At 47.0% G+C, this 24,816-nt stretch overlaps 12 protein-coding genes across 12 annotated transcripts; 8 read left to right on the forward strand and 4 right to left on the reverse strand.

Moving 5' to 3' along the window:
- Positions 1-243: 243 nt before the first annotated feature.
- On the forward strand, positions 244-447 carry N7516_010805 (uncharacterized protein; the record flags this gene model as incomplete). Its single annotated transcript, XM_057223523.1, has 1 exon — positions 244-447. The coding sequence occupies one exon, from the start codon at positions 244-246 to the stop codon at positions 445-447; it is 204 nt and encodes a 67-aa protein (XP_057070744.1).
- A 2,365-nt stretch (positions 448-2,812) lies between these two features.
- N7516_010806 (uncharacterized protein) lies at positions 2,813-5,380 on the forward strand (the record flags this gene model as incomplete). Its single annotated transcript, XM_057223524.1, has 4 exons — positions 2,813-3,406; positions 3,458-5,077; positions 5,135-5,227; positions 5,279-5,380. The coding sequence occupies 4 exons, from the start codon at positions 2,813-2,815 to the stop codon at positions 5,378-5,380; spliced, it is 2,409 nt and encodes an 802-aa protein (XP_057070745.1).
- A 438-nt stretch (positions 5,381-5,818) lies between these two features.
- N7516_010807 (uncharacterized protein) lies at positions 5,819-7,369 on the reverse strand (the record flags this gene model as incomplete). The annotated part of the gene is made up of 4 exons (XM_057223525.1): positions 5,819-6,361; positions 6,427-7,053; positions 7,104-7,131; positions 7,182-7,369. 4 exons carry the CDS (start codon positions 7,367-7,369, stop codon positions 5,819-5,821), a joined length of 1,386 nt encoding a protein of 461 aa, XP_057070746.1.
- Positions 7,370-8,589: 1,220 nt separating this feature from the next.
- On the forward strand, positions 8,590-9,878 carry N7516_010808 (Zn(II)2Cys6 transcription factor; the record flags this gene model as incomplete). Its single annotated transcript, XM_057223526.1, has 3 exons — positions 8,590-8,702; positions 8,740-9,247; positions 9,300-9,878. Coding segments are annotated over 3 exons (1,200 nt in total), but the record flags the coding sequence as incomplete, so codon positions are not given.
- A 371-nt stretch (positions 9,879-10,249) lies between these two features.
- N7516_010809 (putative isochorismatase family hydrolase) lies at positions 10,250-10,840 on the reverse strand (the record flags this gene model as incomplete). Its single annotated transcript, XM_057223527.1, has 1 exon — positions 10,250-10,840. The coding sequence occupies one exon, from the start codon at positions 10,838-10,840 to the stop codon at positions 10,250-10,252; it is 591 nt and encodes a 196-aa protein (XP_057070748.1).
- Positions 10,841-11,482: 642 nt separating this feature from the next.
- N7516_010810 (MBL fold metallo-hydrolase) lies at positions 11,483-12,272 on the forward strand (the record flags this gene model as incomplete). Its single annotated transcript, XM_057223528.1, has 2 exons — positions 11,483-11,582; positions 11,638-12,272. The coding sequence occupies 2 exons, from the start codon at positions 11,483-11,485 to the stop codon at positions 12,270-12,272; spliced, it is 735 nt and encodes a 244-aa protein (XP_057070749.1).
- Positions 12,273-13,014: 742 nt separating this feature from the next.
- On the forward strand, positions 13,015-13,618 carry N7516_010811 (MAPEG family protein; the record flags this gene model as incomplete). Its single annotated transcript, XM_057223529.1, has 3 exons — positions 13,015-13,019; positions 13,080-13,372; positions 13,458-13,618. The coding sequence occupies 3 exons, from the start codon at positions 13,015-13,017 to the stop codon at positions 13,616-13,618; spliced, it is 459 nt and encodes a 152-aa protein (XP_057070750.1).
- Positions 13,619-14,327: 709 nt separating this feature from the next.
- pgxB (uncharacterized protein) lies at positions 14,328-15,849 on the forward strand (the record flags this gene model as incomplete). The annotated part of the gene is made up of 5 exons (XM_057223530.1): positions 14,328-14,669; positions 14,719-14,886; positions 14,941-15,114; positions 15,164-15,409; positions 15,466-15,849. 5 exons carry the CDS (start codon positions 14,328-14,330, stop codon positions 15,847-15,849), a joined length of 1,314 nt encoding a protein of 437 aa, XP_057070751.1.
- A 928-nt stretch (positions 15,850-16,777) lies between these two features.
- N7516_010813 (uncharacterized protein) lies at positions 16,778-18,403 on the forward strand (the record flags this gene model as incomplete). Its single annotated transcript, XM_057223531.1, has 5 exons — positions 16,778-16,996; positions 17,064-17,169; positions 17,217-17,557; positions 17,622-18,185; positions 18,254-18,403. The coding sequence occupies 5 exons, from the start codon at positions 16,778-16,780 to the stop codon at positions 18,401-18,403; spliced, it is 1,380 nt and encodes a 459-aa protein (XP_057070752.1).
- A 273-nt stretch (positions 18,404-18,676) lies between these two features.
- N7516_010814 (cytochrome P450) lies at positions 18,677-20,513 on the reverse strand (the record flags this gene model as incomplete). The annotated part of the gene is made up of 4 exons (XM_057223532.1): positions 18,677-19,291; positions 19,371-19,755; positions 19,816-20,255; positions 20,310-20,513. The coding sequence occupies 4 exons, from the start codon at positions 20,511-20,513 to the stop codon at positions 18,677-18,679; spliced, it is 1,644 nt and encodes a 547-aa protein (XP_057070753.1).
- Positions 20,514-21,701: 1,188 nt separating this feature from the next.
- On the forward strand, positions 21,702-22,754 carry N7516_010815 (uncharacterized protein; the record flags this gene model as incomplete). The annotated part of the gene is made up of 2 exons (XM_057223533.1): positions 21,702-22,420; positions 22,475-22,754. 2 exons carry the CDS (start codon positions 21,702-21,704, stop codon positions 22,752-22,754), a joined length of 999 nt encoding a protein of 332 aa, XP_057070754.1.
- A 369-nt stretch (positions 22,755-23,123) lies between these two features.
- N7516_010816 (lipase/thioesterase family protein) lies at positions 23,124-24,254 on the reverse strand (the record flags this gene model as incomplete). The annotated part of the gene is made up of 2 exons (XM_057223534.1): positions 23,124-23,848; positions 23,903-24,254. 2 exons carry the CDS (start codon positions 24,252-24,254, stop codon positions 23,124-23,126), a joined length of 1,077 nt encoding a protein of 358 aa, XP_057070755.1.
- Positions 24,255-24,816: the final 562 nt, after the last annotated feature.

Genomic DNA, 24,816 nt, shown 5'->3' on the forward strand with positions numbered 1-24,816 from the left:
AATCCTTCCGATATCCAAGAACAATACATTCCGATTTTTTGTTTGAGACTCGAGTTCGATCTTTTGACCAATCATATTTAGATTCAACTTACCAGGGCTGGGTTGGTACTAGCTAGATGGCTATCGTATTTGCAATGACTAACTTGACACTCAGAACGTTTACCATTCAGTCACTGCCCAAACCACTGGTAATCGCACTTTGTACCTAGGTATCAGTCATCAACTAAATCTCCGGCTTTCAAAATGTGCTTCGGGTCCAGCAAAGACTCCGACCCTTACTGGTGGGGATATATCGACGATGGCCAGGGGTGGACCGCTCGCCGCAAGTCAGAATACATGAAAACTCCAGAATATAATTCTCAGCTTCGTCGCCAGTTACGCCAGGAGAAAAAGGATCGCAAACGTTGTCCGGTGCCACAAAGCGCATATCGAAGCAGACACTACTAGTCGGCCATGAACTAGTGTATTACAGCTAGATGGACTGGGGGTGGCGAGCTTCCTCTAGGCGACTCTGCATATTATGTCTTTTAAAAAGGATCAATACATTGTCGTGGAGGGGAAAAGATAGAATTGAATTGGCTCCCAGTGGAAGCTTCCAGCAACTACTTTGTAGAGTTCAACTATGTCCAGAGAGGCTATTACTTTCCATTCTTGAATCAAAACCTGCCCCTCACAATATCATCAGCAATTTCTTCTGCTTCTTTTTTTTTGGCATTAGATTCTCGGGGCATGAGAGTCAGTAAACATTTATTTATAGACGGACAATTGATGATCCGATCGTAGTAGGCCAGTTCAAGACTCTGGATCTTGATGTGTTCTCTCAAAATCAAATTCCCAAGGGTCGGTCGGTGACAGAGCGGGTTCATCTAATCCACATACTAAGATGAGGATGATCAAGTGACAGTTGACTATCAAGGATGCGTTTTTATTGGAGAGTCGCGAAGAATACTTTGTGTTGATAGGTTTGTAGTGTGGCTGGAGATCATACGTAAACCTCTATTTAATGTTTTTGATTTTCATGCTGAACTTGAAATTTCATCCAATGTTTTGATTGATCTCAATTTTACAATTAAGAAAGCTTACTAATAAGTATATATAGTAGAGATTGAGATGAGAAGATTGATGTGCTCTCGAGCTAGAGCCTGATTGTCTGATAATATCCATGCGCTGTAGCCGACATCGCTGAAAATTAATGTAGCCGCTTGTTCGAAAATAGCTTGATGATCTCGAGGGACACAGACTCCGAATACAGCTTCATCAAGTAGTCTGCCAATACCGCTTCGGAACTTTTCATCACAAGCAAGATTTGTGGCAGCAGCCCGACCCAGAAGGTTCAGCTCATTGGGGAAGAAATTTTGTTCATTGGCATACTGGAAAAGGTACGGGTCGCTACTCAGAACATGCACAGAGACTCGCGTGAAAGATCTGCGTTACCAAATACTCTTCGCCGGACGGGCTCCGCGTTATCAAGTCTGCCTCGCAAGGGGACGCTGCGCTACCAATTGAGACCCGCAGGAGAGTGCTGCGTCAACAAGTTCTCCCTCGCAACCAATGAGCCCTGTGTTGTATAATCTTGAGCTTCCATGCAGCCTTGAGCCCTGAGTTATCAAATTTGTGCTCATTAGGCGACCCGTGGCGCCGCGGTCCTCGTCCTGATTCTCTGGCGATTGCAGGCACCTCTTCGTGGTGTCAGAGACTAGTATTCGGGTCCGTCTGAGACCTCGAAGAAGCCAATACCTGCTCCAAACAATCAATAGACATCAAGGATCCAATAAGACATGGTGTGAAATGACTTGAGTATTGTATGTAGACGCCACCGTGCATGACTCTGGTTCGAACAATGCACTTCACGCCCTGGGCTTCGAGAATGGACATTCACTTCCACGTAGTGTGAAGTAGAGCATCGAGTCATGGCTGGAAGCGGGGAGGCCGATTCGGTGGGGACGGAAATCCAAACTAGTCTCCATTGCTGTGAATGCTTGTCTCTGCTGGCCCGCAGTGGCAGCAGGATTTGTCCAAATGTGGGGAGATGCGGAATTTCGACGGTAAGTGGGTGGTGTGACGGTGTGTTGATGGTGTTGATATTTTGATGTGTTGACGTGTTGATATGTTGGTTTGTTGATGGTGAGGGCTGGAGGTGAGTGACAGGTACGTATAGGTACATATATACATCAAAAGTGAAGCCTGTCAATTTGCTATAGTACTATATTGTTGACTTTGGGTTGATATATCGTTAAGCTTATGTAATAAACCTGATGCCTGATTTTCAAGCTTTCCACAATCGCCACGTGACTTTGTCTCGACTTTCATCTTTGGATCTTCCCCGTCCACAGAGGGGGTCCACGGGGGAGTATCATTTGGTTTGGTTTGGTTTGATTTGTTCTAATTCAGTCAAATTTAAGCGAAATATATGCAGGTCTTACGCTGAATCCGCAATGAGTCACATATTGGCAAAGCTTGAGTCGGTTATCAATCAGCATCTTTCGGAGATAACTTGACCACTACCGGAAAGGGTATATCCGAGACCGGACATGCTGGATCGAGTAAGCAGCCTCCCAACCTTGGAAGGTCGAGATCCTACGAAGTACATATAAGTCAATTAAGCCCTCGTGTCACACCTTTCAAAAGGCCATCTGTTAACTGTCACAGAGACACATATTTTCGGACGAATACATGTGTTACCAGGTAGTCCGGAAAAGCGCCCCCAATCTCTGAGAAGGCACCAACGTCTCACCCATGTCTAGCGCCGGTGCAAGGACTTGCGAACAAAGAAAAATCAATTTGAAATTAAAATCCCCTGACCACTGTGAAAATGGAGAATCATCACCATTTCTCTCCAGATCAGGAAGAGACAGAAAATCAATCTCGCGCTCCACAGCGTCGTCGTCGCCCGCCTCTGTCTTGTACAGTCTGTCGCAAGCGCAAATTAAAATGTGACCGCTCTCTGCCTTGCGGGCAATGCGTGCGTTCAAAGACGACAGCCCAATGTGTCTTTGTTGGAGCCCAACCTAGTGTGTCTGAATCTTCTCAGCGACGTATGTCGCCCCCGCAATTACCATATGGCGTGGAAGAGCAGTCGGGGCGAAAAAGCGGGATGTTCGTCTTCGACTCGAAATTGGGGCCGAATTCGACTTCAAATCGCGTTTCCAAGCGTGGTCATTCCGATGAGCTTCATGAGCTCCGGACTCGGTTGCGAGTTCTGGAGAATTCGCTCGGCAAGTCGTCTCATCTGCAGACGCCGGAGACGTCGGTCTGTGATGTCTTCTCTGAAGTCGATACAGCTAATAGTTCTGAATATGTCGGTGTTGATGACCGCGTGCGATTCTTGCCGGATTCAAGTTTCCGCGGGAAGAAGGCTAAGACTCGTTATTTCGGTCGCAGTCATTATACCACTACGCTTTCTTTCGTGAGTATCCTTCACAACATATTGTATGATTGATTTGCTAATTGAATGTAGTTCCAAGAGATTGGTGTCTTTATGCGCCGTTCTCGTTGTCGTGGAGAAGGAAAAGATAAAGAGTACACTGACATGAAAAAGTTCAAGACAGAGCTTTGGTCGCGCGAAACCCAGGATCATCAACAAAATTTCCGGGAACAGGCTTTCAGCCTGAATGAAATGGTTCCTCAGCGAAATGTTGCAGACCATCTGCTTCAGCTGTACCTCGACACTTTCGAGATGACATTTCGAATCCTGCACATGCCAACCTTTTTGAGTCAGTATGCTGATTACTGGGCCAACACCCAGCCAGTTGACATGGCTTTCGTCACTCAGTTACTCGCCGTGATGGCTGCTGGCAGTTGTTTCTATGTCCCACCTCCAGGCCAAGACGACCGGGACATATTCCAGAAACCGGCCATGAAGTGGATTATGGCTGTTCAGTCATACATCTCGTGCACATTTGTGAGCCCGGAGATCAACTTCCGAATGCTCCAGACCCAGACTCTTCTACTGGTAGCTCGCCTCGGAGTCGCCAGTGATGGGGATGTGGCCTGGGCCTCAGCCGGGTCGCTGATTCGGTCTGCGATGACGATGGGTCTGCACCGTGATCCGACTCGTTTCCACAAGGCTCGACCATTCTATTCTGAACTGCGCCGTCGCCTCTGGGCAACTATCGTCGAGCTGGACCTCAAGATCTCTCTCGACCGCGGCGTTCCGCCGTCAGTTGACCTAGACGAATGTGACTGCGATCCACCGTCCAACTGGGACGATGCGGACTTGATACCGGACATGGAGAATAATCCTGCTCCGCTCAGTACTGCCCTTTATACCCAAAACTTTTACCAAGCTCTCCTCACCAAGACCCTCCCGTTACGCTATCGAATCGCCAAAAGAATAAACGCTCTCCGTTTCAATCTATCTTACGACAAAGCCCTCCGAATGGGTGATGAACTCTCCCGTTCTATGCAGCATGCATCCTCTCTATTTGACGACAACGCCCTCAGTATCGCTCCGGGAGAATCAGAACGTCACCGATTCGCCCAATCCCTCCATCTCTTTATCATGCGCAAATTCCTCCTCGCCCTCCACCGCCCTTTCTCACTCAGTGTAGCTCGCCTACCCAAATGCTCTTACTCCCGCAAAATCTGCCTCGAAGAATCCCTTGGCATTCTCTCCCAGATGGAACTCCCTCTCTCGACGGACGATATCCTATACCCACATATCAACCAGCTGGGCAGTGGTATGTTCCGCGATGAAACCTTTCACGCTGCAATCACCGCCTGCGTGGAGCTGTCCCTCCAAGCTAATGAAATGAGTACGTCTGCTACATCCGGGATGGATGGTGTCAATTCCAGCGTGCTCATGAGCATGGTCCAGTCCCAGCAAAACGTGATGATGCAGGCTGTCGAGCGCACCGCTGAGAATTTCGGGACACGCATTGGCCCCGATGGGAGGGGGTGCAAGCCTTGCTTCTTTCTGAATATTATCATCGCTTCGGTCAAATCACGCATCAAGGGTGAGGATCCTATGTGTAATGTTGATACGGCCTCGAAGAGGTCCGTTCGCATTTGCAGGGAGATCCTGAATGGTCTTACGTATGAGGAGGCTAAGATTATTGTTGATAATCGCCCCGTTCAGGTTGGTATCCCCACTTATAGATGTGTGTCTACCATACCTAATCACGTTCCTGTTCAGACTTCCTTTCCTTCGAGGACAACCCCGGCCTCGGCCACACCGAGTGATATTGATCCTGCATCACTTCTATCGACCGACTTTAGTGATTTTACGGTAAGTTCTTCTTCCTCGGATATTGTTTAGGGCTGTGCTGACATTTTCCAGCCAATGGATCCAGGAGGTTGGTTTGATGGATTGGATTACACTGGCCCGGAGTTGTGGGATTGGGATGCCGGTTTGTCTAGCAACCTTCCGACATTCTCATGAATTATGTATTCTTTAATGTTAATGACAGCGCTTGATGCCCTGTGACTTTGTCTCTACTCCTCTCCTTCTCAAACTGCACTCTCATGGCCAACTAGATATTATTATTTTGTCAGAATATGTTGTTAGAACAAGAATACAGCCGTTCGAGGCCATGATACCCCGGCACTTCCTATAACAATATACGATTTCGATGTATTTGAATATTAATCAGAACAACAAGTAACCATCTGCAACCTATATCATCTATAGAACAACAAGCCAAATCAAGCGCTCAAATCCCCTCTATTCCTTTCCCAATTTCCTGATTGACAATCCGTGAAGAAACCCGATCGACATACTTCTTCCTCGAAATCGAAACATAACTCTGAACCAACCTATTCAATCACAAAGATCAGCAAAAACCCCTTCATAGATCAAGCCCAAAAGAAGTATGTATACTCACGCCTGATACCGCTGAATATTCCGAATCTCCACACCGGCCAAATCCCCCAGAGCATCCTGCACATCCCGCACCAGACTCACACACCGTCCCATACTGAAATCCGTCCTGACAACAGCCCTCATCATCCCCATTTCCGTACAATCAGCTGCCATAGTGTAGGCAGGCACAATCCACCCTCTTTCGCGCAGTTTCCGGGCAAGCGCCCATTCGTCAAAGATGACGTTCTGCGTCGGACTCAATCTGAATGCCACGACTGGTAGACCCTGTCCGTTCCCTTCGCTCATGATTATAAATCCCATTTCTTCTAGTTGGCTGGTGAGGTAGTCGGCTGTTTTCGTGAGGTTTCTCATAATACTGGTGTACCCGCTTCGACCGAGTCGGATGAGTTGGTAGTACTGGGCTATGATGTGGGATGCTGGTTTGGAGAAGTTCATCGTGAAGTTCAGTTGCTCGGAGCCGAGGTAGTCGATGTTGAAGACTAGGTCTTCAGGGAGGTATTCTGGTGATCGCCAGAGGGCCCAGCCGATTCCCGGGTAGACCTATGCAGATTAGTTATACTGAGCTGTATTGGAGTTGTCGGTGATTAATGAATGAATGTTCTTACCAGTCCGTATTTATGTCCAGAGACATTGATCGAGACGACGTTGGGTAATTTGAAATCCCATACTAGATCCGGGTTCACGAACGGAGCCACGAATCCTCCGCTGGCGGCATCTACGTGAATAGGCGTGTCCAGTCCCTTTTCAAGGAGAAGTTCACTGATAGCTTGTACATCTTCGTACTGACCCGTGTACGTCGTGCCGAGAATCGCGCAGATTCCAATGGTGTTCTCATCAACCATGTCGACTGCTAGAACTGGGTCAATCACGTATCGCGTCTCCGTACAGGGGACTAGCTTCTCGGCGATATCGAAGTATTTGGCTGCTTTTTCCCAGCATACTTGTACTCCGCTACTCATGATGATGTTTGGATTGGAGGCATCTTTCCCCTGGGATTTGCGGTTGGCTTCCCAGCGTTTCTTCATTGCCAATACTGCGAGCATGATGGCTTCGGATGATCCAATACATGACGTGCCAAAGGCGGTTGGATTTCCTTTGGAGACTGGGGAGTGAAATAGGTCGGCGAGGATGTTCAGACAGCGGTGTTCGATTTCGACGGATTTGGGATATTCTTCATGGTCGATGACGTTCTTATTTGATGATTCGGCGAGGAGTTTGAGGGCTTCATCTTCCTATTATCGTGTTAGTGTCGGTCAACTGAGAAGATGAGAAGTCGAAATACCATGTATGTGGTCACAAAACTGGCAAGGCTATAACAATATGTCAGTACTGTTTTGGGATAATTGAAGAATATACTCACTTCAAGATTGGCTGACCATCTAGGGCCAAGTCATCTTTGATCATCTGGTACGCCACCTCTTTTGGCATCCCTCCGTCCGGAAGTTGATGCGATGGCAAGGCCATTGTGGCAAATCGGGTGCCATAGACATAAGTGCAGTCGCTCGTCCGGTCAGAAAGCGACTTGGATAACCCTTCTATAGAACCCATGATGCAATGAAATGATGAGATATGTAGATTCAAACTGGAATACTGGAATTGGAATACTGAAATACTGATCAACTAGCCAGACTGTCTTGATTTTATATTCTTTCTCACAAGTCGTTGCATGCTGGAAAAATATCTCATATCTAAATCGCGTGATAGAGCTATGAGGTATTTCCGGACATCATGATCTGCGCTTTGGTAAAAAGGGGGCTTCCACGCTGTTTCAAGTTGGGCTCTGCGTTTTTTTTTTTTGAGTTTGAGGCATCTAGATGACAACATGATGGACAGCCCAACACGGATCTCATGGTATACTCGAATCTATTTACTCTGTTTACTCCGTATCTATATCTGGGTACCAGGGGGAACCTACATGCTCCACTTAAGACATGCCAAGACCTTCTAGAAGACATTGGCATCGTGATATTCCAACGGGTTGAAACTATTTCCGATACAGATATGGTAGAATTGGGAATGATCCTTGCTATCACCCCTGGTTCTAAAATTGGAGTATATTGGGCCTGGATTGCAGGGCGCTTATAATACAAAATACATACGCCGTGCTCTGTGCTCCGTTCTAAACATGCGATTTATTCACTCAACAGGTTTCTCTCTCTTAATTAGCCCCTGACTACCTCCCACCTTCTCGGGTGGGCCGTTCCGAAGGGAGAATGGGGGTGGCGCGGCACAAAAGAAATGTACTTTTGTATTGATCAAATGCTGTTGTAGTATGTCAGGCAGAAGGATATTGGCGATAGGGCTAAGATGTTGAATGGTATAAATTCATTTTACTGTTATGATATCTAAAAGTCACACGCATATCCTATCATCTCCTCTTTTTGTGAGACTGGAACTTATAGCATGTATGTCATATAAGAGTTATAGAGTACACATAAAATGCACGCACAATTCCGGTTATATATTGCATCGACCCTTTTTGCATGGAAATCTAGCGAGTACAACAGTTGTTGTAGGAGATAAAGCAAGATGAAGCAAATCTATGTCTGCCTAATACGTTAGGCATAAAGTATTTGCCTAATAAATCAGGCATCAATACCTTTACCATTTCTCACATTCGCCACATTCGCTACATTCGCCACATCTACTCCACATCTGATCCGGTGGGCTGACTGTGCATCCGGTGGGCTTGAACATACTCGTGTAAGTTGTGTTCACAGGGCAATTCTTTTTTATTTCAGCTCTCTAGTGATTGAACATGCCCCAGTTTCAATGTCAAGTACCCGGCTGTACATCCACCTACCGTCGTAAAGAACATCTCCGACGCCACGAAGCGCAACATCGTGGAAGTCATCTTCGAACATGTTCTATTTGTGACCGCGTCTTTTCTCGCAGGTAGAGTGATCTGTGAAATTCAGACCTGCTTCATTTAATAATGAACAATTATACAGTGACAGTCTTCGGCGTCATACTCGTCGTGATCATGAAGACCCCGGACGCTCTCTCGCTCGTGCCACACAGGCCTGCATAAGATGTCGTACGACAAAAGCACGGTGCCAGGGAGGCTCACCATGTACAGAGTGTTCCTCAAAGGGGCATTTGTGTCTTTTTAATGATCCAGTCCACCTCGAGCCTGCTCAACCAGATCCAGAAGAAGAACTTTGGGAGTACGGTAGTGGAGATGATCGGATCAATACTCCCATCGGGGATATCGCACAAGTGGACCATTACATACATCTTTACTTCACGCATTTTCATCAACATTGGCCAATCCTGCATCGACATACCTTCAGTGTTGCTGACGAGCCCCAATTGCTGCTTCAGGCAGTGATAATGATCGGTCTCTGGGTTAGTGGGAGCCCGGCGGCGCAAGAAGGTGCTCGGAACTTACACTCCAAACTAAAACTAGCGATCTTGGCACAGAAGGTAAGTCGCTCACAGGCAAAATCCTTTCAATTCATTAACCACTGGTGCGCAGGACAATTGGGCACGATCGCACGTGGAAGGAGAGCAAGACAACGAAGGGTTAGACAGCCCGAGCTCACGATGGCCGATTGCAACCTATCAAGGCATTCTTCTCTGTATCATATTCTCATTACTGTCGACCCCGATTGGTCTCGAACTTAACCTCGGCCTGGTCCAAAGTGTCTCCGATCGTCAACTCCTTTCCACTCTGGTCGCCACCTGTCTGCAAAACAATATCTTCTACTACCCTAATATGCTTACGAGATACCGAAATGTGGAATCCCTTACTTGTATGTGGGTGGGGGTTGAAGAAATCAAAAGGTTTGGATTGGCCTTGTACAAAGTCTCTCGGCTTTGTGGAAGGGGGAGTTTAGGGGAGTCTGATGAGACTGATAGTCGAGTTTTGCGCCTCTCCGATCTACAGTTCCCTATGCCAGACGAGAAGAGTCTCTGGGGTGCTAGTTCGAATCCGGAATTGGCTCGACGTCTGTTGATATACTCTCGAAGAGATAGATCAGATGATCCCAGCGTTACCGATTGGGTTTCTCAAAGTGGAAAGTTATTAGAAACTGACGAGAATTGGTGGAATTGAGTCAATGGAGAATTTCTGGCTTGAAGAAAGGTGTACTGTATTATATAGCCCCTGTTCATCAAATTGCTTTTTGTCACAATAGTCTCATTGCCTTGAATCTGGATTTTCTAAAGGAGCGGGACAAAGCCTAGGGAAGAAATAAAGCGAACCTCAAGAACCATACTATTCTACATTTTGTATCGCAATACTATTCTGATGATCAGTTTGCCGGTAATCAACTCATACAATATCTCGCAAAAATACTCTACAATGTGAGGAGTCTCTAATTTTATTCCAAAACATCTCACTTGCAGAAAAATGACGAGACCAGTTCAATATAGACAACAGTATTGAAATTGCTCATGTAACTTGTATATGAAATAGACCGATATCTAGTTGATCTCACTTTCAGAGACAATTGTAGCAAAGCCATCGGCCAATTCACTCAGAACCACACGGACGACAGTCTCCGCGTCGGCACCAGGAATGTGGCGATCGCCGACAGCATCACGCGCAACGACCACATCATACCCAAGTTCACTACCAGCACGGGCCGTGGTAGAAACGCAAACGTGCGCCATGTAGCCAACTAGGACAATCTTCTTGCCCACGTCTCCTAGTCCTTGCAGGTACTCATGAAGATCGGTCTGAGCAAAGGAGCTAGGGAAGTTCTTTGTGACCACTTTCTCGTTTGGCTTGGGTGTGAGCTCCTCGAATTCCTGTGCGAGAGCAGTGCTAGGAGTGAAGACAGGTGCACCGGCAGGTACTTCGTGCACGACGTGAACGATGTTCTTGCCGTTGCCTTGTCGGTATTTTTCAAGCAGCTTGGCAATGGCCTTGCGAGATTCGGCGACCTTCTCAACGGTGAGGAGGCCTGTGGCGTACTCGTTTTGAGCGTCGATGATGATCAGAGTTGAATCAGTAGTGGAGGCGGAGGAAGGGGGGATGCCGATAAGTTCACGGAAGGATTTGACGGAAGACATAGTGATAGATAGAGATGAGTGAGGTTGGAAGAATGATCAAGTATAGAAGTATGAACCCTTGCTCCAGATGTGATCTGTGGTGTGTTATATAAAGAGGGGCAATATAGTGGGGCCGGTGGGCTTTCCCCAGCCTTTCCAGCCCACCGGGTTTTTTACTAAGAAATAGTCTGGAGTTGGATTATATTACAAACAATAGGGGATAGTTAGTATTCAGTATTGATCCATCAATAAGCCCGGGAGTATCCGGGGATATATGCCCATATATCCACTTAATATCTTGAACTAGATAGTAACCCAATCTGTACGTATCTATCCTTATACTAACTAACTAACTAGTCTGGTCCATGTCAAGTGGGATAGCCGGGACCCTATTACATCATCCATGATCTTCCCCGGGGCCAGACGGGATACCCCGAAGAGCCTCGTTGGTAAGATTCTTAAGATTCTTAAGATTCTTATAGAGCTAAGTGACTCGCCACATATACATGAATGACCATAATCATGATTTGCCATAGATCTGTAACATCCACTAATGTACCGAAATACATCCGCCACACCAAACTACTCCGCATCGTTGCCGTATCCATAAAACCCTTTCTACAACATTTCACTACACAATTGATCCTCATTCATTGACCAACTATGTCCCCCACACTAGGAATCACCCATATTGGCACGGCCACTGCTATCCTTGAAATCAACGGCGTCAACTTTCTGACCGATCTCTTCTTTTCCCCTGCTGGTACCTTCTGGGATAAACATCCTCGAAGTGACAGAACACCCTGCTCTCCGTTTAGATCAACTTCCAGTGATTGATGCGGTGCTTCTGAGCCACGAAGATCACCCCGACAACCTGGACGAACTTGGTCGTCAACTCCTAGATGGGCGCCGTGTGTTCACCACCGTCGATGGTGGGAAAAATCTTAGTCCCCGTCCAGCTGTGCATGGCATGAAGCCATGGGAGGAGCTTGAAACCATTATCGCTGGAAAGAAGTTCAAAATCACGGCTACTCCGACTCGACACGTTCCTGGAGACGAGTGCGCCGGCTTCATTGTGACCGGGGACAATTTCGGAACTGGGCGTGACGGCCTTCCTAATGCAATCTATTTCAGCGGCGACACGGTCTACTTTGATGAATTAAACTCTATCGCGGGCCGGTATCACATCTGTGTAGCTGTGATGAATTTGGGCAACGCTCATGCCCCCATGACGGAGGACCCCGATAGCCCTCTCATGCAAATTACGATGGGCGACAATGATGGTGCAAAGCTATTCCGCGCCCTCAAGGTAGATGTTCTGGTTCCCATGCATTATGAATCCTGGGGGCATTTCACCCAGTTCAGAGATGAGCTACGCCAAGTTTTTCAGGCTGAAGGAATTAGTGAGAAAATTTGTTGGCTCACAGGTGGTGAGAAGATCAGAGTTCTTTGAATCTTGTTGTTATGGTGGTCCTTTAGAGAATTTCTTTTTCCTCGCTTCAAACTTGTTTTCATTCTGGTTTTCATCTTGGTGGATATATATTTGTTTAAACCTAGCCTTCCCATCAAACCACCATCTCACTTCCTTTATATCATTTTCAACTCCTTAGTAGCCTAGAAGTGCTTTCAAGGGCACTCTTTCCATCAAAGAAGTAGTATGAATTTCCACTCGAAACCCCACAGACTTTGATGAAGACCAGGTGCTCATCTTGTTCTTAACGAAATATTTACGAACGCGGTCTTGAAGAGGGTAAACACAAGGAATGCCAAGGGAATGTGAACCGGGTGAATCGTAAGGAAAGCCAGACCTGTCGAAGCGCCATGTCTCAAATCCTTACGCTAAGTTCGGTGAAACAGTGGAATAGGCACGGGCAATAACTACCATTATTATCTCTTTTCCAGCATATATGTTGTACTGATTGAAATAACTCCTTTCCCTGGCCAAGCTGTCGATACCCAAACCAAGATTAGGACGAGAAACTGATGGAGCTATCGCACTAAAAAATAGTAAAAAGGGGAGAAAACGAATGAAAGTGCAGTATTTTCATAGTGGACCTGTACTCCATAGGATGTGCGAGATCGGCAGAGAATGGTCTTGTACCTCGGCCCCTCTTAGAAACAGATCTCAACATAAAAAAAAAAAAGATTCGCTAGGCGAAACATCTCCAAAATTCTACAATCTCTGAGATTCAAGAATGTCGTGAGTGCTCAACTACACCAATAAGGGGGAAAAAAAAACCACCTAGACTAACCCTCACAGTGCCCTTTTAACAACACTCGGTCTCCGCGCCGCCCCTGGCCAGGTACCCGCGAACCACGCATCGGCCTTGCTGATGGTGAACTGGTTCTTCGCATACATTTTGACAAGCCCCCGAGGTGCAAAGGTCCGTCTAGGTCTTGATCACAATGTCAACCCGCGGGAGGACTTGACTACGTACGGCGAGGCGGCCGTGCAATCGGGAAAGATTACCCGTCGCGCCCTTGACCAGCTTAAGCGACAGACGTCGGCGCATGCCAATGTGCAGGAAGGGTTTACTTTGTTTGTTGCAGCGAGTATGTGAAAGTCCATTTTACTGGTTGGATTTATGATGAACCTCTTGTGAAATTGTTGCACTCTAGTACTGACCTCGCGATCTAGTCCTCGTCTCCTTGTACGCCGGTCTGCCCAATGAGACTATCAACACCATTGGTGTTTGGTATTCGGTTTCCCGTGTTGCCTACCACCTGTTCTATTTGAAAATCGAAACCCACTCTTTGAGCTTTCTGCGCTCGGCGGCTTGGTGGTCGGGGGAACATTAGCTGTCTTTATGCACTGGTGCAAGCCAGCAAGAAGTTGTGAGATATACAGAGAATTTTTTTGATTGTCGCCTAGTCTCCGAAGATATATGAACTGAACAATACAATACAAATGCATGTATTATCCGGGCACTGGGCGTTAGCCACCTTCATAATCACAATATCTAGCTCAAAATCAATACCCGGAAGGAATTGAGATCTTGAAAGATATACATGTCTGGAAAAACCAAACATTACCATCGTGAGAATGTTGCATGACGACCTGTTCCGCTGATTGGTGGAAGAATCCAACCCTCAAGGTATAGATCATCCCCAGACGGGGGAATGAATCCCGGTCATAACGATGAATTACAAAGCGTCGAATAAGAAGAATTCAATGTCAAAGCTCGCACCAGCTTGTCCCGACAGTCTCCCCACATCCCCGCATGTTAATACCCTCGGCCAAATGCGGAGAAATGACTCCATTTACGGTCTATACACCACTCCCGGTAACTCGCTCAATTGCCGCATTACACAGGCCCTGCCATGCAATCGTTTTTTACAGGCGGAGAAATCTCTTTCCTCTGACCGTGCCGTTGCCCGGACATTGGTAATCTGGGGAAAAGGAAGGCTTACAATGACCTCCATCCGGGGCATTCTTATAAATTAGCAATGCCTGCTTGACTCTCAGATCAACCCGACAGCATCAATTGATCTCATTGACCTCGCTACAATGAAGTTCCTCGCTATCGGTGCGCTTCTGCTCAGCACAGTCAGTGCTCTTGCCACAGAGCATATCATCAAAGGCGCCCAGATCATCCCGGCCAACGATAAGGCAGCATTGAAGAAGATCGGTGCTTATGGACATCACAAGCACGACGACCGTCGGACAGTGACAATCCGGTCATCGAAGAGCGATACCGATGATGTGGCAGATGATTTCCTTTGGGGTATTAAGACTGCCAACCATGGTGGCAGACTTCTCTTGCAAAAGGGGAAGACCTATATTATTGGCAAGAAACTTGACCTCAGCTTCTTGGATGATATCGAGGTGCAGCTTGAGGGTGAAGTGAAGGTATTTAGTCCCAATGCTGTGACTGATTGAACCGCTCTGACATGAACAGTTCACCGACGATATCGACTACTGGCAAGCAAACCACTTTTACTACTCTTTCCAGAAATCTATCACTTTCTGGGTTTGGGGTGGTCAGGATATCAAGATCTTCGGCAAGGGTACTCTTAATGGTAATGGCCAGGAGTGGTACAATGCCTTTGCCGGCCAGGAAGTTCTGGTGAGCATGACCCGGAAGAGAGTTGGGAATGACTTGTGCTAATAAATAATCTAGGACCCGGACAACACTTTTTACCGTCCTGTTCTATTCATGACTGACAACGCTACCCGCGTGTCTGTCGAAGGCATCACCCAACTCAACTCGCCCTGCTGGACCAACTTCTTCGTCCGCAGCAACGATGTCTCTTTCGATGATGTCTTTATCAACGCCTATTCCACCAACGCATCTGTAAGTCGTCCACCTGGTACACTATCGATCATACCTAACCCGTTCGCAGGCTTTGCCCAAGAACACCGACGGATTTGACTCCTTCAACGTCAACGGTCTCAGCGTGACCAATACCCGCGTCGATATCGGCGATGACTGCTTCTCACCCAAGCCCAACACAACCAACATTTTCGTGCAGAACCTGTGGTGTAACAATACCCACGGTATCAGCATGGGAAGTATTGGACAATACTCGGGAGTCGAGGATATCATTGAGAATGCCTGGATTGAGAACGTGACTCTTTTGAACGGCCAAGTAAGATACTCCCCCCATATCGATATATGAGCGATTGGTCCTAATCAGAATTCAAGAACGGTGTCCGTCTCAAGGCTTGGGCTGGACAAGACGTTGGCTTTGGTCGTATCAACAACATCACGTACAAGGACGTTCACATCGAAAACACCGACGGCCCTATCGTGTTGGATCAGTGTTACTTCAACGTCGACGCCTCCACGTGCGCCGAGTACCCGTCATCAGTCAACTTCACCAACATTACCTTTGAAAATATCTATGGTACTTCGTCGGGCAAGAATGGTAAGGTTGTCGGTGATTTGACTTGCTCGCCCAATTCTGTGTGTTCGGGTATCAAGCTCTCTGATATCGATATTACTAGCCCAGCTGGTGGTCCCCCGGTTGTGACCTGCGATGGCATTGATGGAGATGTTGGTGTGGAGTGCCAGTCGAGCTCGGCTTAGGTGTAGTATAATACTGTGAGATGAGAATAATTTCGGAAATAGTCATAAAATCAAAAGTACCGAAAGAAAATTAAAAGAGAAAGCGTCAAATACTGAGTTAGGAAGTGTAGTCCGACAGGGGAGTATGTCCGAGGAAAGTGCGGAGTAGAATGTAGTCATCTCGGACATAACATCAACTTCCCACAATCATCACCACCAGGTCTTTCACAGCAGGGTATTGATAACAAGTCGCTTATTCTGTACTGACTCTACACGTATTCTGCACATGACCATGCGGAGCTCTGATCCAACACTCTCACTCACCCTCAGCATGAATGGCAAAACAGCTGAACAGCCAAGCAGCGAGTGTGGAGAGTTAAGACCCCCAACAGGTCCATCTAGACCTCCTAGCCAATGAGAACAAAACAAGCATCGTCAACTCTTTGCCCCGAGTGGAAGTAGATGTTGACATCCGACCGGCCTGACGTTTCCTAATAACAACAGCAGAGAAGAAAAACCAGGCAGTCATCCTGGCTGACATCTCGTCCTGATGGATAGCATCCCCCTTATATTGGGCTATGCTATCTCTCTCCACACCCCACACTCTCCCATGATTTTGATTGGGACACCGGCTGAGACTATATCCTCCCCCTGTTTTGCCAGAAGTATCGTGTCTTGTTCGGAATGGCTTAGGATTCGGTATCCTAGTAACCTGCTTGCAAATGTTTACAGTACATGCAAGAGTCTCCCCAATCTGGGGAATATGTATCCACAATCTCCTCCTTTTACCCCCACCCCCAGATCCCCGGAAAGGGCGAAGTACGGGAAAAGGACGGGATCTCTGCTATAAGAACGTCGACGCATTCACAGGGTGTCGACTTTTTTCTTTCCCTTTCTTTTCTTTGTCTGTGCTATTGTCTTCCCACAGATCCTAGCATTCATATTCAACATGGAGAAGATGGATACCCAACATCACCACATTGAAGGTGCAAAGGCTAGTCCGCAAGAAATGGAGTCTGGAAAGCAATGTGATTTTTACGTCGAAGACCAAATCGCTCATCTATCTGAGGAACATCGCCAATATATTCTCGTGAAGCATGGAACGCTTGATCTGGAACCTATCCCTAACATGACCGATGCCGATCCATACAATTGGCCGCAATGGAGAGTGAGAGACCACCACTCCTATCGTCCATTCACACTTCGGCCATATTTCTAAGATGATTACTTGATAGAAAAGCTTGAACTTGACCCTAGTCGCCTTCCACGCCATGATGGCCACATTCAGTGCCTCGTCAATCCAATCTGCATTCGAAAATATCTCCGAAGACCTCTACGTTAGTATGCAGCGAACTAGTTACCTGTCTCACTCTTCATCGCCATACTAGGTGGTGCGCCTCTATTCTGGCGCCCGCTGTGTAATCGCTATGGTCGCCGCCCCATCTTCCTGATCTCGTCGATCTGCAGCTTGATTGGGAATGTTGGCTGTGCGAACAGTCCTTCATATGCAACAATGGGTCTCTGTCGTGCTATTACTGCCTTCTTTATTAGCCCTGCGGCTGCTATTGGTAGCGCCGTTGTCGCAGAGACTTTCTTCCGGAAAGATCGTGCTCGCTGCATGGGTGGATGGACACTGATGGTTACTCTGGGTGTTCCTGCCGCTCCGCTTATCTTTGGATTCGTTGCTTTGCGTGTAGGTTACCGCTGGATTTACTATATCCTTGCAATTGTGAGCTTTCATCAACCCCAATTTTTCTCAGAGATGGATCCATCTAACCATTCGCTTCGAACAGGTCAACGCAATCCAATTCGTCCTCTACTTCTTCTTCGGATCAGAATCCCTCTACGTCCGCAGCAATGTACCCTCCAACACCGTGGTCACCACCAAGCAGTGTCTATTCGGATTCAGCCGTATCGACCCTACACCACTGAAACCCTGGGACTTCTTCCAGCCCCTGAGCTATGTGATGAAACCATGCGTGATCATTCCATCTGTGGCCTACGCGATGATTTTCCTCTGGGGCAGTATTGCGCTCACAATCGAGATCTCCCAGATCTACCCTGCCAAGTTCGGCTTCAACACCCAGCAGGTCGGACTGCAATTCCTCGGTATTATTATCGGATCTGTTATTGGCGAACAAATCGGCGGGTTTATATCCGATCGCTGGATGCTTATGCGTCAGAATCGGACTGGAGAGCCATCCCAGCCGGAATACCGCCTTTGCTTAAGTTATATTGGCCATGCTTTGACAATCTGTGGTATTGTGGTTTTTGCTATCGAGATCCGGGATTCTGGCGGTGCGTGGAATATCGCTCCCGTTATTGGCGCTGCTATTGCTGGTGGTGGTAATCAGATTGTAACTACTGTTGACATTACTTATGCGGTTGATTGTTACCGTGAGGATGCCGCTAGTGTGTTCGGCAGATTTGGGGTTTCATTGGTCCTTTCTGGTTCCCTCAGATGTTCGAGGTTGTTGGCTGGGCTGGTGGTGCTGGTATTGCCGTTGCCCTCATGGTTGGTGTTAGTGTTATTCCGACTATTTTGGTGCAGTGGCGAGGAGCTGGCTGGCGTTGATGGAGTTGGTCGAGGGCATATAATTACTCTTTTTATCAACTAAATAAGAGAATGTAAATGTCCACAAAGTAGAAAATGGTGCTTGCTACGTTTCGAGCTACTCAATGGTATTGGAATATGGAGTACTCTGAGACAGTTATAGATTCACGGCGTCGTTACTATCAAAACTAATCAACAAACAGTTGAAGTTGAAGCTGTTAAAAAAATGAAAGCTCATATACATAAAATACTAAATCATAAATCAATAAATCATCAAAGATCAAAGATCAAAATTTACCACCCATCAACCCTTCGCATCCTCAAGTGCATCCCCTCAACCGGCTTGATAGTAACCGCCCCAGCAACATGAATCACCTGCTTTGGATCCTGCATCTCAAACAAAAACCGTCCAACAACGCCAGCAACCGCACACCGTAACTCCGCACGCGCAAAGTCCTTCCCAATACAAGATCTCTGCCCATGCAGAAATGTGATCTGCGCGAAATTCGTCGATGCCCCACCATTATTGTTCGGAATACAGTGTCCGTTCTTGTCCGTGTCAATCCAGCGCTCAGGCACGAATTCTTCCCCGTCATCGCCCCAGAAAAGTGGACTTCTGTTTATCGCCCACGGACATAACACAACCCGTGTCCCCTTCGGGACGTACTTCCCTGCTACGACGGTGTTGCGGACTGCTTCGCGGATTGTCGTTGGGACAGTTGGGTACAGACGGAGGACTTCTTGGCAGACGCCATTTAGTAAAGGGAGAGATTCGAGGTCTTGGTAAGTTATTGGACTGTCGCCCGACGGGATCTTGGAGCGGATTTCATCACGGAGGCGGGTTTGGTATTCTGGGTGGAGATGGAGCAGATAGCAGGCCCAGGTTAAGGCGCTGGCGGTGGTCTCGTGCTGTGGGAAGTTAGTTACTCGCTCGAATACCAAGGTATGCAAGCTGATTCTAGCAATGCAGTTGGACTGCAATACTCACCCCGGCAGCCAAAAATGTCAACATCTGATCAACCAACTCCGTATCCGAGAAATCCCCACCAAGCATCATCGTCCCCAGAATATCGGCCTCGAGATCCTGAGCAGAGACCTTAGACCCAACAAGACTGGTTCGCTTCTCACGTACAATATCGTCGCAGGTACTGCGTAGATACGCCGTCTCAGCTTTCAGTACGTCGTTCATCCGCCACGGAACACGCTTCGCCATCCACTGCGGTAGTGCAAAGTTCATCACTAGGAATGCCATCTTCTCCCTAGTCGGCTCGAGGATCTTTGCGAAGCTGTCTGCCACCTTGTTTCGCTTGTTGTGAAGCGAGCCAAAGTCACGTCCCATTGCTATGGGCCCGATTATGTCGAGTGTGAGGCGACTGAAATAGTGTTAGTATTGTATATCCCCGGGGATATTATCTGACCCCTGTAGCACATACCTCGCCCACTCGGACATCTCAACCTTACCCTCTAGGTCCTCTGGACTGGTTCCATCCATCGGGTTTATTTTGATGTCTTTCTCCAGTTCATCCAGCAACTGCCCCGTCTTGCTCCACATAAGCGAATACATCGAGCGGATATTTTTAATATTGAACGCTGGAGTGAGTGCTTTGCGCTGCTTCTTGTGCGCTAAGCCTTCCGAGGTAATCATCCCGAAGCCGATGATCCGCGCCAGGAAGTTTCGCATCCGCCATGGCTTCTCAAAGTCGTATGTGTTCGTGCTCATTATATCTAGTAGTGCTTGGTGGTTGGTTGGGATCACGTAGCTTTGATTGAACGTGTCGCGCATGTGGATAAGTCCTTCATTTGGGACGGTTTTCATCCATTTGAGGGGTTTTGTTCCCCGTGGTGAGTCGAAGATGAGTTCTATATGCGAGCCCTGTCTAATGTTAGGACTCTGCGTATGCTTTCACTTTGATTTGGTGTTTCCTACCTGGACTTTCGGTAGATGCCGCATCGGGCTCAGTAGCAATGGCCATATTATTATGCCGTAAAAGGCCTTTAGGAGAATATTTACTCCCAGTGCGCCGACAAAGATTGTTTGGAAGGTCTTGTCGACGAGGACAGTACGTTGGAGGAAATACGCCTCAGCAAGCGTGAATGCGCCCACCGTTAGTATATTGTCGCCAAACGCCATGTTACTGTGAATGGAGTTGAAAGACAAACGCCTCGGATTCAGCAGTCGAATTTCATATCAACTCATTTTCCCATCGGATATGCCCCATAGAGATCGGCACTCTTGTTGGGGTGAACCATACGAGACCTCGGCTCTGTGAACTACCATTATTTGGATCTGCGTGCTAGTGTTTCGTAATTTTTCATATTGAGAGGGGTGCAGAGTTTGGAGGCGTCCACATGCGATCCATAATTATAATCTGGAGGCTTAGACCAGTAGTTCATAGAATGTCCACGGGGTACTTAGGAATGGGGTAATAAGGTGATATCATTTACAATGCGGGGATGCCAAGAGACATGTGAAAAGAGAAGAAAGACAAGATTATTCAGAAAATTCAACTGTCTCAATGAAGATATTATTCCTGTCGATCTTTTGTCGATCCCCCTGTGGGGAATGTTCCCTCGCATTGCTTTCCTTGTTAGTGTACGGGCGACTAAGTCTCTCATTGGTTGATATCTCACCATCTTTAAATCACCGCCTTCTTAAAGCATATGCACTAACCGGCCCCACTTTTCTTTTCCCAGGCAAAAAAAAGGGACCCAAACGTCGGTGTACCTTTTACTAGGCGAGCCATATAAAAGGTACATATACAAATACTCGTTTTTCTCGACCAAATTATACAAAGACCTTTTATTTTAAGTGTATCAGTAATATTCTAATACTACCTTAATACTTTCATTAAATTTGAAGGGCAAGTTTCCGGGACGCCTTAGTAGTCAAATATCTTATGTTCGGCGCGATAGTTAGTAGGTCAAAACTTCAAATCGTAATACTTTAAGAGGGCTCCCTAAAACCTAGGCTGAAAATTGAATATTGTATTTAAATAGAGCTGATTGTTTTATATGCTAGGTTATAGTAAGCTTTTAAAGACTTTTATAGTACTAAAAATCACCATTTATGTATGTACCTTTTATATGGCTCGCCTAGTGCAAGCGAGGGTTCCCTTTTTTTGTTTTTTGACTGGGAAAGAAAAAGTGGGACCGGTTAGTGGGAAAGCTTTAAAATTGTGAAGCCGAGGCTGGAATTACATACCATAAAATATCCTATCCTTAATCCTTAAGTAGCTTGGATATAATTATTATTCTTAATATAATCCGATACTCATCACCTTACCCTCCGACATCAGACCTTACATACCAAATAACAACAATGTCTACCCTCAACCTCATCAGCCAATACACCCAAACGGCTCTATCTCACCTCCCAGAGCAAACCCAGCATCTCCTCCACAACCCAACAGCTCAAAAGGCCCTCGGTGTCCTTGCTGCCCTCACCATTCTGCGCGCTACAAACCGCTTCTTTTCGAAACGCACACTGCAAAACTGGACCTTCAACCAACCATGGATCCCAGCCCGTGAGCTCATCCTGCTAACGGGAGGGTGTAGCGGAATCGGCAAGCAAGTGATGGAAGACCTAGCGCGCACAGGCGTGCGTGTTATCATCCTCGATATCAATGAGCCGAATTTCACACTACCCGCCAACGTCACCTTCTACAAGGCGAATATCACCTCCTCGGCTGATATCGCCAAGGTCGCGAGCACGATCCGTGATAGCCACGGCGAGCCTACGGTCTTGATAAACAACGCCGGTGTTGGATATGACGGGACCATCCTCGATGAGTCTGAGGAGAAGATTCGTCAGACGTTCGAAGTCAATACCCTGTCCCATTTCCTGATGGTCAAGGAGTTCTTGCCGGCTATGGTAAAAGCCAATCATGGTCATGTTGTTACTATTGCTAGTATGGCGAGCTTCGTAGCGCTCGGCGAAATGGTGGATTATTGTTGCTCCAAGGCTAGTGCGCTTGCGTTCCATGAGGGATTGCGTCAGGAGTTGAAGTACTGGTATAATGCGCCCAATGTGCGCACTAGGTGAGTTACCCTCGGATTGAGTGTGGTGTGAATGTTCGCTGATTGTTGCTTTAGTATTATCCACCCCATGTGGGTGCGTACACCCATGATCCAGGTGCTCACGGATAACAAGGCACATTTCCATCAGCCCATCATGACCCCCCAAGTCGTATCTGATGCTATCTGTAAACAGATCTTGACTCAGATGAGTGGTCAGGTTATTCTGCCTGCTGGCCAATCAGGGGCTAGTTTGGTGCGTGCTATGCCGACCTGGATGCAGGAGGGTGTGCGCAATTTCGCATCGGGTGCGTTAAAGAAGCTGCGTATTGCGCGGCAGAAGGAGGAGAAGGCGTAAGCCCAGTAGATAGTAGATATTTTGTTTTGGATAATGATTGGAGATGTGATCATGGGACTTATGTATATATTGCTGAGAAGTCGAAGAAATATCACAGGCTGGTCCATGGAGTTAGAATGTTTTCGCCAATTTCCCCCAATAGCCAGAGTGGATTCGTGTCAACTTTAGCACTTTGAGTAATATCACAGTTCGGTGTATAATATTGTACCTTTTCATGGAATAGGCCGTATTTATTGCATTAAAATCAGCTCTTTCCGGCTGGATATATATTGTCTGGGTATATTTTGACTATTACTGTCTAAAACACTTTATGCATGTCTTCAATATGTACTCGACCAAGTATGTACAGTATGTCCATCGTTGCTATCATCACACCATCAACTCGGCCAAAACCGTCTCAACCTTCTTCCCCTGCTCGGTCTTCGTAACATCCCCCAATTCCAAATTATAAACTGGCGCAACATGACATTCACGATTCCCGACAAACAACTCCACATTCTCAAAGCCCTGCTTAAACTTCGCCGCCAAGTCTTGAATCAGAGGCAACATAATCTCATTACCGCCCGCGGTAATCAACACCGAATTCACCGGGAATGTCGTAAACCAATCCGTGGGCGCGGTCGATAAATCAGTGTAATAGTCCCGCTTTCCATCGCCAATATAGGCTGTCACCCACGGTCGTGCAACTTCCTGGGTGATGATATCCCCGCCGTGGTAGACCTCCATACCTGGGAATTCTTTTTCGAGCAGTGTCCATGGAGAGATCATCACTGCACCGCCAAGGTTGCTGCTCAATGGCAAGGGTTTGATCTCTGCGTGTGGGTGGGCCAAGTGAGAGAGAACTCCACCAACCAGGTTGCCGCCTGCCGAGTCTCCACCCAGGAAAACAGTGGACGAGTCGCGGTTTGGTTGGGAGAGGATATATCGCAGACAAGTCACAGCTTGTCGGAGTTGAGTCGGGTAGGCTGCGATTGGCGCCAACGTGTAGGTCAGGCTGAAGACTGCGACGCTTTTGCCTGATGCTCTGAGGTCACGCAGGAGTTGCGCGTAGAATTTGAAATAGCCCATGTTAGCGGGGAGTGCGAAGCCACCCCCTGAATGATATGGTTAGTTGAATGGCCTTCCTTTGTGTTATGTTGTATACATACCGTGGAACCAGACTATCACGTTGTCGGCATTTCGATCTCCCACCCAATGGCCCAATGCTCCATCACCCAATTCCACGGATTCGGGCAGTCTGCCGGTCTTCTTGGAGTGTTGTTCGTAGATCTTGTGAGATGGGGGTAGGATGTACTGCAGCTGACTCGTGCTCAGCCGCGAGGTGGTCTTGCGGAACACCGCATAACCTAAGTGTAGGAAAAAAGACTTGGCTTGGCGCTCGGTGCGCCGAAGGCCTGTTAAGAGAGCATAGATGTAGGCGATCACGATGGAGGCCACGGCTGGGAAGAGGTCGAGTTTCTCCTTTAAGGAGAGCTTCACCTTGTATACTTTGAAAGACATGACTATGACTATGATGCGGTGATAGTAGTTACAACATAGGTAGATGTAATAATATATTAACTATAACGTAGTTATATTGTAGTTAACTACGGGGTGTCGATCCCTCGCAAGGCTATCCCGTTTAGGAAGGTGCCGAGGTTTAGAGGCAATTCCTCGGCCACAGCATGTCTTTGGAGGTTTAGCCATGTTGTATGTTGTATACAATATAACTAGATATTCTATGAATGAGTATGTTTACATCTATATTGTATATCTCTATAACTAGGGCTATGGATATGTTTATATACATATTTCTCTCTATAGTCTATAGATCTGGATTAGTCGATCTGTGTAACTTCTAAAAGTAAATAGATACTACATTGATATATATATATATATATACACTCGTACTAATCTCCCCGGTCTCCCCGTGCAGACAGTTTTAAGGTTCTATGTGCGTGCTGTTTACCCCAAATCGACTGGTGTCGATCAGGAGAATGAGTCGTGAAACCGAGGTCAACTTTCCTTTTTTAAATAACCTCAATGTTTCTTCTTTATTTACTACTCACTGATAATTATTCGT

This window comes from Penicillium verrucosum (assembly GCF_028828655.1).
Source record: "Penicillium verrucosum strain IBT 35672 chromosome Unknown utg000004l_segment0_segment0, whole genome shotgun sequence".
NCBI lineage: Eukaryota > Fungi > Ascomycota > Eurotiomycetes > Eurotiales > Aspergillaceae > Penicillium > Penicillium verrucosum.